The sequence below is a fragment of the Cyprinodon variegatus genome, unplaced genomic scaffold (assembly GCF_000732505.1).
Source record: "Cyprinodon variegatus isolate N-32 unplaced genomic scaffold, C_variegatus-1.0 Scaffold1758, whole genome shotgun sequence".
Classification (NCBI taxonomy): Eukaryota; Metazoa; Chordata; class Actinopteri; order Cyprinodontiformes; family Cyprinodontidae; genus Cyprinodon; species Cyprinodon variegatus.
In genome coordinates, this window is record NW_015152211.1 from 39,883 (window position 1) to 49,896 (window position 10,014).

Genomic DNA, 10,014 nt, shown 5'->3' on the forward strand with positions numbered 1-10,014 from the left:
GATAGACATTTGATCCAGAGCAGGACCGACCTGAGAGACTCGGAGCGGTTGAACTGTCTGCAGTCTGAAGAAGTGAAGTATCGCTCTATGTCAGGCAGGACCAGGTCCTTCATGTCACTGAACATGTCACTCAGGTTTCTGCCCCACAACAAAAGACAACAGTAAGAAAAACACTGTTAGTTACAAGATAAATAGCCCTCTTTGTTTTCAAATGTTTGATATTGTTTTAAATGAGGTTTCCTCAAATTTAGCCTGTAAAACTTTAGCTGAGGAACACTTTGCTCCCTGTGCAAGAAGTGATGGATATTATGGAGAACCAGCTTTACTGGCTATACTGACTAAAGAATGTGCTGCTAACAATTCTGGAAAGCTATGATCTACAAAAAACACTCAAAGCATGCAATGAGAACATTGACACCAAACTTAAAACGACCTCCCAGCATTTAACTGCGGCTTGATAAAAGGACTAGAGTACTAACATACATAAGAAATTGTTTCGATTACAGAACTTGAACGACTGCAACATACAATCTTCATTACATGGCGAAATGTGCTAGGTCTTTCAAACTTTTCAACTTAAACATCTTTATTTTGTGAACTGAAACAATCAGATTAAATAAGAGAACTCTCAACTAATTTAGTAATCAATCGCTGTAGTTTACTGTCGTATTTCCTGTGGTTACAGACTCTAATTTATCAGCGTGTGTTTGTCTCACCGGAATTGATAAGAATCTGGAGCGTATCGCTCTGCCTCTCCTCTCTTCCACTGCTCGTCTCCTTCAGACTCTTGTTTCTCCAACTTGTCCTCATCCTTTGTGAGAGGCTGAGCTACAGCCGCCTGCTGCTGCTGCTGCTGCTGCTCGATCTCCAGCAGCCGGCGGCCCGTATATGACACCAGATCTTCCTGCAGACCCGTCGACAGCTTCCTGTCTGTGATGCTGCAGACAAACGGCAAAACAGTTCAAATCAATACCTTTAATAGCTAAAAAATGTAATTAGGATAATGATTTTTTTTTGTAAAACTAATGAATAAAAACAAAGAGAATCCAATAAAAAATAAAGGCATCTGTAAGGACAAACATGAATGCTAAGCAGAACCATGAAGGAATACCTGACAGGGCCAAAGCTGAAGGTCATGAACAGCAGAACCACCATGACACACACAGCTCGCTTGTTGCTTGCAGAGTCGCCATTCTGAAATATAAAAGAAATATGAAAATGTTTTTCTGTTTGCACATTACTCCTTTAATTAACAGGCTCAACAGGTTTAAATGATTTGACAGTTGGCTTTTTTTGTGTGTTTTTTTAACTCGGTGTCCTGGTCCTGTCATTCAGGTTTCTTCGTTTATCACAGACATCTTCCTCTCCCTCAGCTGTGCAGGTCCAGCTCCCGCAAAGTAAACAGAAAATTGCTTTCCTCGTTTAGATAAAAGGAAGACATTTTAAACTAAGCTGCAGTTCTTTCAATCCTCAAGTTATATTCTGTGGTGTGTTTGTTAGTTTATTCAACCATTTATTTATTTATTCAACTCAAAATTGGCGTTGGATCCCTTTTTACCTTCACTTAAAAAGAAAAGGGTTTTAAATCTAATTTTAATTAAAAAGAAACCATTTTCTTTGAATGGATCTTTTCCACAATATTCTACCTTTTCTCTTATCCGTCTCCGTCTATTTTTCCCCTCTGATTGCATATTTCTTTTGCCTCCACTCACCTCCTTTACTGCCAGCCTCTCCCTCAGAGCCTGGTTCTCCCTGCGGAGTCGTTCGTTCTCCTGCTGGGCCTCCCTCAGCTGAGCCTCCAAGTTCTGCAGATATTCCTTCTTTTTCTTTCTCGACTGGCAGGCAGACTCCCTGTTCTTGATCATCCTCTGCTGCCGCTTTAGCACCTTCATCTGTACAGAGAGGAAGATAAAGGGAGAAAAAGGGATTTAGGAGTTAATTTTAAAAAAAAGTGGAAGAGATCAATTCAGCAGCAGGGGGAATGAAAACCTTGATCATATAGAGTTTAGAATTAAACAATAATGTTTGCATTTATCTGGATCCCAAGCAAAAAGTTAAGTAGCGTCTATAAATATAAGGATGTTTATGAACTCCTCTGGTGTTGATGTTTGGCGCACTGAATGACAGAACAGAAAAATATTGGAAATGAGACTCAAACCCAGCAGGTTTTGTTTCAGTAAACATTATGAGTCATTGCATCCTCCTACTTACATCAATATCGTTGGGGTTGTTGCTGGGTAACGGTGTTGTTGCCGGGACAATGGGTTTGCTGGTTGAGGAGGCAGTCGGACTCGAGCAGTGCTGGGGGATGCTCGGAGACACGGGCTCCATTTTGACGATGGCCGGAGTCGAACTCAGGCAGACAGACGGAGAGAGGACGACTGGAGGGGAAAAATGGGTTAATGAGCAGAGGAAAAGCTATTTTAACTGAATTTAAAAAGACAAAAACATGAAAATTAGTGTTCCAAAGATATTTGTCCTGTACTTTACATTAAACATGGTTTCAATAGTAGGTCAGAGTTTGGTAGTTTGGAACAGCAAAGATGTTTATTCTTTAACAAAATAGAAAGTAAAGAAATAAAAATAAATATGAGGATAACATCATCCTACCAGGTCGGGTCTGATCCATGGAAGGGAGCCCCTGCAGTATGAGGGTCTTTGCTGGTGGGGGGTTCTGGGGGACGGGAAGCGTGGCGACACACAGAGGTCTGGGCTGGATGGGAGGTTTGGTGCTAAGGATGGTGCTGGCTTTTATTGTTGCAGTGTTTGGCAGGACTGAAAAAAAAAGTTTTAGATTATATTTCAGAAAGAACTTCTACCTTTCTGGCCCTACTTTTAAGTACAAGCAAGGAAACATCTTAAACATGCAGCTCAGGTAGCGCAAAGAACTGAAACAGCAGAGAAGCTTATCGATGTATTAGACCTTTTTAAATTTTAATATTATAAAATATCCTTAATAAGCAGTATTTAGTAATAAAATTTAGGAAATTAATATCATATTTCTTTTTACTCATCAAAAATGTACTAAGCATCGTTCAAAATGCAACAGCTTTATTACACCAAAGATAAAAAAATATATATATAATAAGAAATAAAATTCAAGCAAGTGCAAACTTTACAAATCAAGCAAACTAGATTAAGCAGAGCAAAGAAAACAAGGGTCTCCTCAAAGCTGGTTGCACACTAAGAATAAAGCTATAATGGAAAAAGCTTTTTGATATATTAACTTTTTATAATGCTAAAGAATTTTCTATGATTTTATCTAATTAAAACAAAATAAAACCCTTAAAAAAATATCTAATTCACAAATATACAGATGACTAATCAATGCTCATCTTAATTAACAGAAAGGCTGGATGGGTGAAGCCTTATGATAATATAGAGATCCTTCACAGATAGATTAAAGAAAATAAATTAGTATTCAATGCAATATGAGAATAGAGAAATCCAGGTAAACAAATTCAAACTATGCTGAAGGCTCTATTTTCAATAGTTTCTGTAAAATTTGTTAATTTAGATGCATTTATATGCAAGTTTAATGTGTGTATAATAAATAAAAACAATCAAATGTGGTCTCCAACAACTTATAGGCTGATGTGCTGCACATCTTTGAAGGCCCCTGGATAGAAAAGTGAAAAAAGTTCCACTCAAATCTAATCTCTTTATGCAAAAGTCAGTATTAGGTTACAGCCCGCTAAAGACCCTCCACCTACAGAGGGATTCCCACACCTATACAGTATTCCCAACATTGTGTTTGGGCTACCCCAAGGTCTGTGTACAGAAAACCTCCACAGGTGAGGAGTAGAATACAGAATGAAAGGCAAACTAAGCTCCTCATTCAGGCTTTAGCACCAACAGCTCAAACCTGATATGCCTAGAGAAAAAAAAAAACCTGCTGCAGACCAAGAGCATAAATGCCAACAACTAAAACCTAAGGGAGTATCCTGGTTTTCGATTTGCATGCACAAAAGGTGTGTGATGGTAACGTAATCCTTTTGTGGTGCCTCACAGATACTATGGTGTTGTTTTTCTTTGAAGAGTCTGTATAGTTTAAAAGTTGTTGCATACCTGCAGTCTGTGTCTGGATTCCAGTGATGACTGCTGGGACGGATGTTAACGGTGTCTGCAGCTGTGTCTGTGTAACTGTGGGCACCTGGGACTGCGACGGGGGTACTGCTGTCGTTGCCACGGTTACCTCCATTGTCCCAAGCGGTGGAGATAGAACATCTCCGTACATGTAGGGAGGAGTAGGAGGGTTTTCAGCTTTAATTGTAACCTGAAAGAAGATGAGACGATGAGACAGCAGCTCGATGCTCTGATCTCTACTCTGCTGATTCATACAGCCATTTAAAGAAACATCATATGGTTGTTTATAAGTTGTTGTTTTTTTAAGAGGCAATAAACGGCATTCTCATTATTAGTCAGTCTGTTTTGTGCAATGAAACTGCTTCCAAAACAATTAGAAAAAGCCCACCTTTGGATCGGGTGACAAGGTCGAACACTCAGACTCCAGCGAGGAAGCAGGAGAGGGAGGCTCAGCCTTGACCTGGAACACTGGATATAAACACAATCACTAAGTACCTGGTAAAAAGCACTTTTAGTGGATAGGATAGATTAGAAAATAAAAATACAACTTACACATTTCCACAGGTAGAGGCTCGGTTAGTGCCATCTCATTTTTCATCACTGTGGTATTTCCTGTAGAGAACGGAAACAGAGAGAGAGAAGCAAAGATTAAAGTGGCTGTTATAACAAACTGCATCATGACTGAAAAATTATTAGCATAATAAAGCAATACTTGCAGCAAATTAAAACACTGCTTTTGTTTGAAGAACAGGCCATGTAAACATGTCAGGTGAAATAATATTTTACTACATAAAGGTAATTAAAACTAAACTGATACAAAATAATGGCCACGTTTATATGGACATTAGTGATCTAAGTAAACAAATCAAACTAAAAATATGTCAGTGAGAATATTCAGAATTGAATCAGCAAAAAGGAAATGTAATTGAAATCTATCTGAGGAGCGATTTGAGCAATTGATCATCCATTCACCATGCGTGCAAACGGTCAGAATGGAGTTATTTTATGCTGGCCTGAGTGTGCATGTGCGTCAACATGTCATTTTGAGTAGCTCTGGCTATCCATCACCAGAATATTCTGATCGCCACATTTACATGAAATATTCCTAATCCAATCTTGTATCCATATAAACAGTAAGATCCAATTTATTTTATTTTTATCCCAAAAGCTTTTTAGTCTGATCATGAAATGTTTCTACGCTATCATAGCTAATAACTACATGTAATCGACTGAACCCCTGTGTCAATCTTTTACCCACTGCTGTTATATAATGTTGACACTGAAGACTGTACACAATATTTTTTTGTTTGTTGTCGTTTTTACTGACATTTAACAATAATATATAAGAATAAAGCTGCATCATAACAGGAAAACAGGAATCGTCAAATTGCACCATCACTGTAATATCAAAACTGATGGTAGATGAAACACATGTTCCCTAAACCTTCTGTTTCAATGATCACATTGTTTCCTCTGGTCCATGAGATGTGGCATCCAATCAATGGATCTATTTCCTCTGTGAGCATCAGTTCCCATGAAATTTTATTCAACTTCCTAAATATATTATCATTATGTATATTTGCATATGGAGAATGAATACAGTGCTTCTAAAAAATGATACTCTACTAAGCAGCTATGCTGGATGTGTAGTGGGTGAAGGATTTATCATCCTTGTAGATAAGATGCTCAGGTAGACGGAAGCAGATCAATCGTACATACAGGATTTAGACATTTAAGATATTTTGGCTTCAAGAAAAAATAAATAAATAATCCAATAGAGAAACTTTGTTTTGTGAGCTTAAAAATGAATATAAAGACATCAGCCATTTCAGCCATTTTGGGACATAAAAGAATAATATAACAATATAAACAGTAGAGAAAAGCTTCATCTCTGTTAAACTGAATGCTTTGTTAGCATAAAGTCAACATAGGAAAGGCAGTGTTACTAAAAAAAAGATATTTTCCTTTTCCGGGTTGGTAATTCTCAGCAACCTGGCATAACGATTCAGCCCACAGGATGTGAATTAGAGCACCTGCAGAGGTAAACAGAGGGACTCTGCGTCTAGTAGCTGGAACTTTCCACAGGCAGGACCAATGAGAGTGAAGCGTCTCAAGTTTCAGGGACATTTGAAGCGTGAAACTAAAATGCTAACTGATGCGATAGGAGGGCTCTGTCCTGAGAGCCATAATCGGTCGGATGGTGTGTACCTGTGAGAAGGTTGTCGTCAAGGTATCGCCATGGTGACGTGCGGTTGTCGGGATCGAGGGTGAGCACAAGGTCATTGTCAAACTGTGAGGAGTTGGCAGAGAAACAGAGAGAGGGAGGGATGCAAAACAGAAGAAGTCAGGAGAAAAGGAGACCAAACTGCAGGGTTAGTTTTGGTGAGTGTGTGTTTTACTCAGCCATAAAAAACAAACAACATGCCCCCTCTGCACCCGGACCCTTCATCCGTGTAGGCGGCTTCAAATTAATTCATATTGCTTTCAACTTGTGAAAAACCTGGGCCAGGTTTGAGAAAACAAAAAACTAGATGGGTTTCAAATTTAGATGCAGAACTCACAGCGAGTGGTACAAAGAGATGGGTTCTGTATCTTTATTTTAATAGATTCTTGGAGATTTAAACAATCTATTGTCTACCATTTATTTAGGATTGGATTGAGGAAGTAACAGCACCAAGAGGAAAGCCCAGGCAGCAATCTCCCCAGGTAAATCCTGCCGCAATGTTTGGGGATCCCGACGCATTTTCAGGCAAGACAAGACATATGGTGCCTCCAGCAAGTTCTGGGTCTTTCAAAGAATCTCCTCCAATTGCCCAGGAAACCTCGAAGAGAGGCTCTCAAAGGAAAATCCTGTTCAGAAAACTACAACCAGTATTAGTGACAAATGTCCAAGCCACACCGGGAACAGGCCTGACTTTGTGTCAAAAAAATGCATGACATGGTTCTTGTTTTTGAGAAAACAAGGATCCGATGGCCCAATAGCCTAACAGATACCCATAATGCTGCAGCAACCTAACTTAAATACCTCAGCAGACATGTGGGCCTTCTCCAGATACACAAAAATAAAACAAACATGTAGACTGGACAAGCATGCTGCCATGAACCCCCCTCAGAGAATCATTGAGAGTAGAGATATAGGTCTCACCACTGCGGCCAGGAGGTAAGATACAAAGTCCCTCCTGGATTGAAGGCCAGCTAAGAAATTTCCTCTCCAAACCCTCAGAGTTAACTTTCCCAGAGAGGACAAGATGTGTAATCACTTGATTACTGGGACACACACCAGAAAAGCTTTTTAATAACTGGGACCACAGTCTCCAACTCCAGCAGTGTTGTATCAGCCTTCCATGTGACAGTGAAGAGATGATTTCCTCCATCGCCTGCCACCAGAGAGCTGTTTAGGTCAACCATCTCTATCACTGATGGAATCACCTTCTCCTGAATCGTCAGGCTCTGACTCCATTGGGGCATGAGGACCGGTTAAAGGAGATTATCTACATCAAATATTTGATAACTTTACTGTTTATTTTAAGACAAAAGGCCAATAGGAAAAAGACACGAAGACCTTTGTATATCTCTCTTTGATAGTTCCTCATCCCTGTTTAATTAGGATGTCAATATTTCTCTGTATTCAATCAAAAAAAAATCTTCCTGCACTTCCTTTAACTATTTTAATATCTTAGTGAGGACTTGGATTGCCATGTTGTTATAATTCAGTTCAGAGGTTCTCTGTAATTTGAATTATCATTAATTTATTAGGGGATTTAAAAAAAAAGGTAAGTGGATGTCATGGGTGAAACTTAGAAACATAAGTTAACTTGTTATTCCAGAATAAGAACAACTGCTTAACTTTTTCATATATTTCTTTAAATTAAGAGTTGTTTGGGTGTTCCCATTAAGGAAAAGGTGTGAAAAAATTGTGACATTCTTAATTTATTCTCAGATATTACTCAGCCCTAAATATTAATTTTGATATTATTTAAAACGAAGCTTAAAATCTAAAATACAAAGTGTAATTTAGCTGTAATTTTTATAGGTTATAATGGTCTTTATATCTAAAACAATATCTTAAAATGCATAAAGGGTGTAAAAAGAATAAAAAAAAAACAACGGCCAATTCATTTTAGTTTACAAAGTCCCTGCAATAAATGTAAAACTACTTTCAATCCTGCTTGTACCCTGGTAAGACGTAATACCAGTCACTATGCAAACTGCATGAACAAACTGAGAATAGATTGTATCGAAACCACCAGTTAACCATTTCCTCTACTCTCTGTGGTTTATTTGACTTCTAAGACACTGTTCTACATTTAGAACCACATCCCACTCAACAAAGATCAAGCTGTTAATGCTGCACATTTAAGCAGGAAGCAGAGCAGCACTGTCAAAAGAAACAGAATTCATGACAGTTTATTCCTCCAACACCTTCAACCAGTAAAACAAGAGTAAAAAGGGGAATAAATGGCAACATAACAACTTCCTGCAGGATTTTTAATAAGCCACTTGAGCTGAGACATATTACTACTATGCACATGATTGTCACTTCTTTAAGCATCCTGTGTCTCAGCATAAGTTTGGTATTAGGGCTGCAAGGCACATGAGAAAAAAGGACTTAGCACAGGTGATTAAAACAACACAGGGGATTGTGGGATACAGTCTGCTAGACCCTGACCTGGTTTGGGTCACACAAGTGTAGAAAAGGGTCAGACCCAACGCCACAGTTCCCACCCTGCAGGGCTATTATTCATTTGCCCCAGTACCACTGGAAAATAGGCTAAGAGACACAATTTCAAAATTTGTTGAAACACAAAAGCCAGCAAAGATGCATTTTCATGTCCGTACCGAAGGTTCATAATTCAGCCCCTGACCGAAGTCTCCGTCCTCTCCTTCCTCCATGCTCTCGCACTTGAACAGACAGGCATCTGCAGAGGAGACAAGATATTCAGCACATTAGCAAAGCAGGGATAAAAACATCGGCAGATGATGAAGCAGAAAAAAAGGTGATCAAATCTGTTCCTTCATTTGCATTTCAGAACTTGTAAAACCAGTACTTCTGAAACATAACCAAAACCGTTCAATACAGCATTAAGGTTCCATTTTCAGCCAACAGCAACACCATGAAACTATAAAAGCTTAGATACAAACAGGTGGAGTTAAAAAACTGAAAGTGCATGCAAATGCTGTTTCAGATGTGAAACCTTAATACAAAGTTTAAGGCAGCAGATGAATATGTTACTGATAACCTCAAAGGGTTTGAGTTGAATTATCTGTCAGGGGTTGACGTAAGGATTTTTACCACTTGCCCTTGGGGCAAGTGACTTTCACATTTCATTTGCCCAACACAATTTTTACTTACCCAGTATAATGTTTGAAATATATAGTTCATAATATTCATTTTTGTGTATATATCAATGAAACATGTTTGTTTTTTGAATGTTTTTTAAATGTTCCGCCATCTGGCGGATAATCATCCGGCTTTTTCAAATCAGGTGCCTTTTTTAAATCACGCGAGAATGTGTACAAAACAACAAAAATGGCACCGGCAATGCTTCTGGGTCGTTTTCCATCAAATGTCATTGATTTTAAAGTAAATTTGAGTGATAAATAATTTTGTCTTGCGATCATTGCGCTTGCCCGGCGGGCAAATGCAATGAAATTTGTACTTTCCCAAAAATAAAAACTACTTGCCCCGGGAGATTGGGCGATGGTTAACATCATCTGTCTCTCTTCTCACAAACAGGTCAAAAGAGGAACAAGAGCAGTTTGGTGGCTTTGCAGAACTTGGAACAAATCTTAATAGTGTGGCAACACCCGGATGGCTTCTTACATAAATAATTTAATCTGCTTCATAGACGGGACTGATCTTGCAACTGTTTCTCTATTTTGTTGAATTTAAAAAATACAAACTAAGAGTTTAGAGTTCCCAGACAG

General features: G+C 38.7%; 1 protein-coding gene across 1 annotated transcript in view; it reads right to left on the minus strand.

The window, feature by feature from the left end:
• The window catches only part of atf6b (activating transcription factor 6 beta), an 18,851-nt gene that overhangs the window by 2,814 nt on the left and 6,023 nt on the right, over positions 1 to 10,014 (minus strand). Inside the window, exons 2-12 of the mRNA XM_015404474.1 lie at positions 8,926 to 9,005; positions 6,295 to 6,376; positions 4,639 to 4,698; positions 4,475 to 4,554; positions 4,069 to 4,276; positions 2,611 to 2,775; positions 2,212 to 2,381; positions 1,713 to 1,892; positions 1,112 to 1,194; positions 717 to 938; positions 31 to 138 (exon numbers count right to left, since the gene is read on the minus strand). Of these exons, the coding sequence (XP_015259960.1) occupies positions 31 to 138; positions 717 to 938; positions 1,112 to 1,194; positions 1,713 to 1,892; positions 2,212 to 2,381; positions 2,611 to 2,775; positions 4,069 to 4,276; positions 4,475 to 4,554; positions 4,639 to 4,698; positions 6,295 to 6,376; positions 8,926 to 9,005 (1,438 nt within the window). The remainder of the gene's footprint in view (positions 1 to 30; positions 139 to 716; positions 939 to 1,111; positions 1,195 to 1,712; positions 1,893 to 2,211; positions 2,382 to 2,610; positions 2,776 to 4,068; positions 4,277 to 4,474; positions 4,555 to 4,638; positions 4,699 to 6,294; positions 6,377 to 8,925; positions 9,006 to 10,014) is intronic.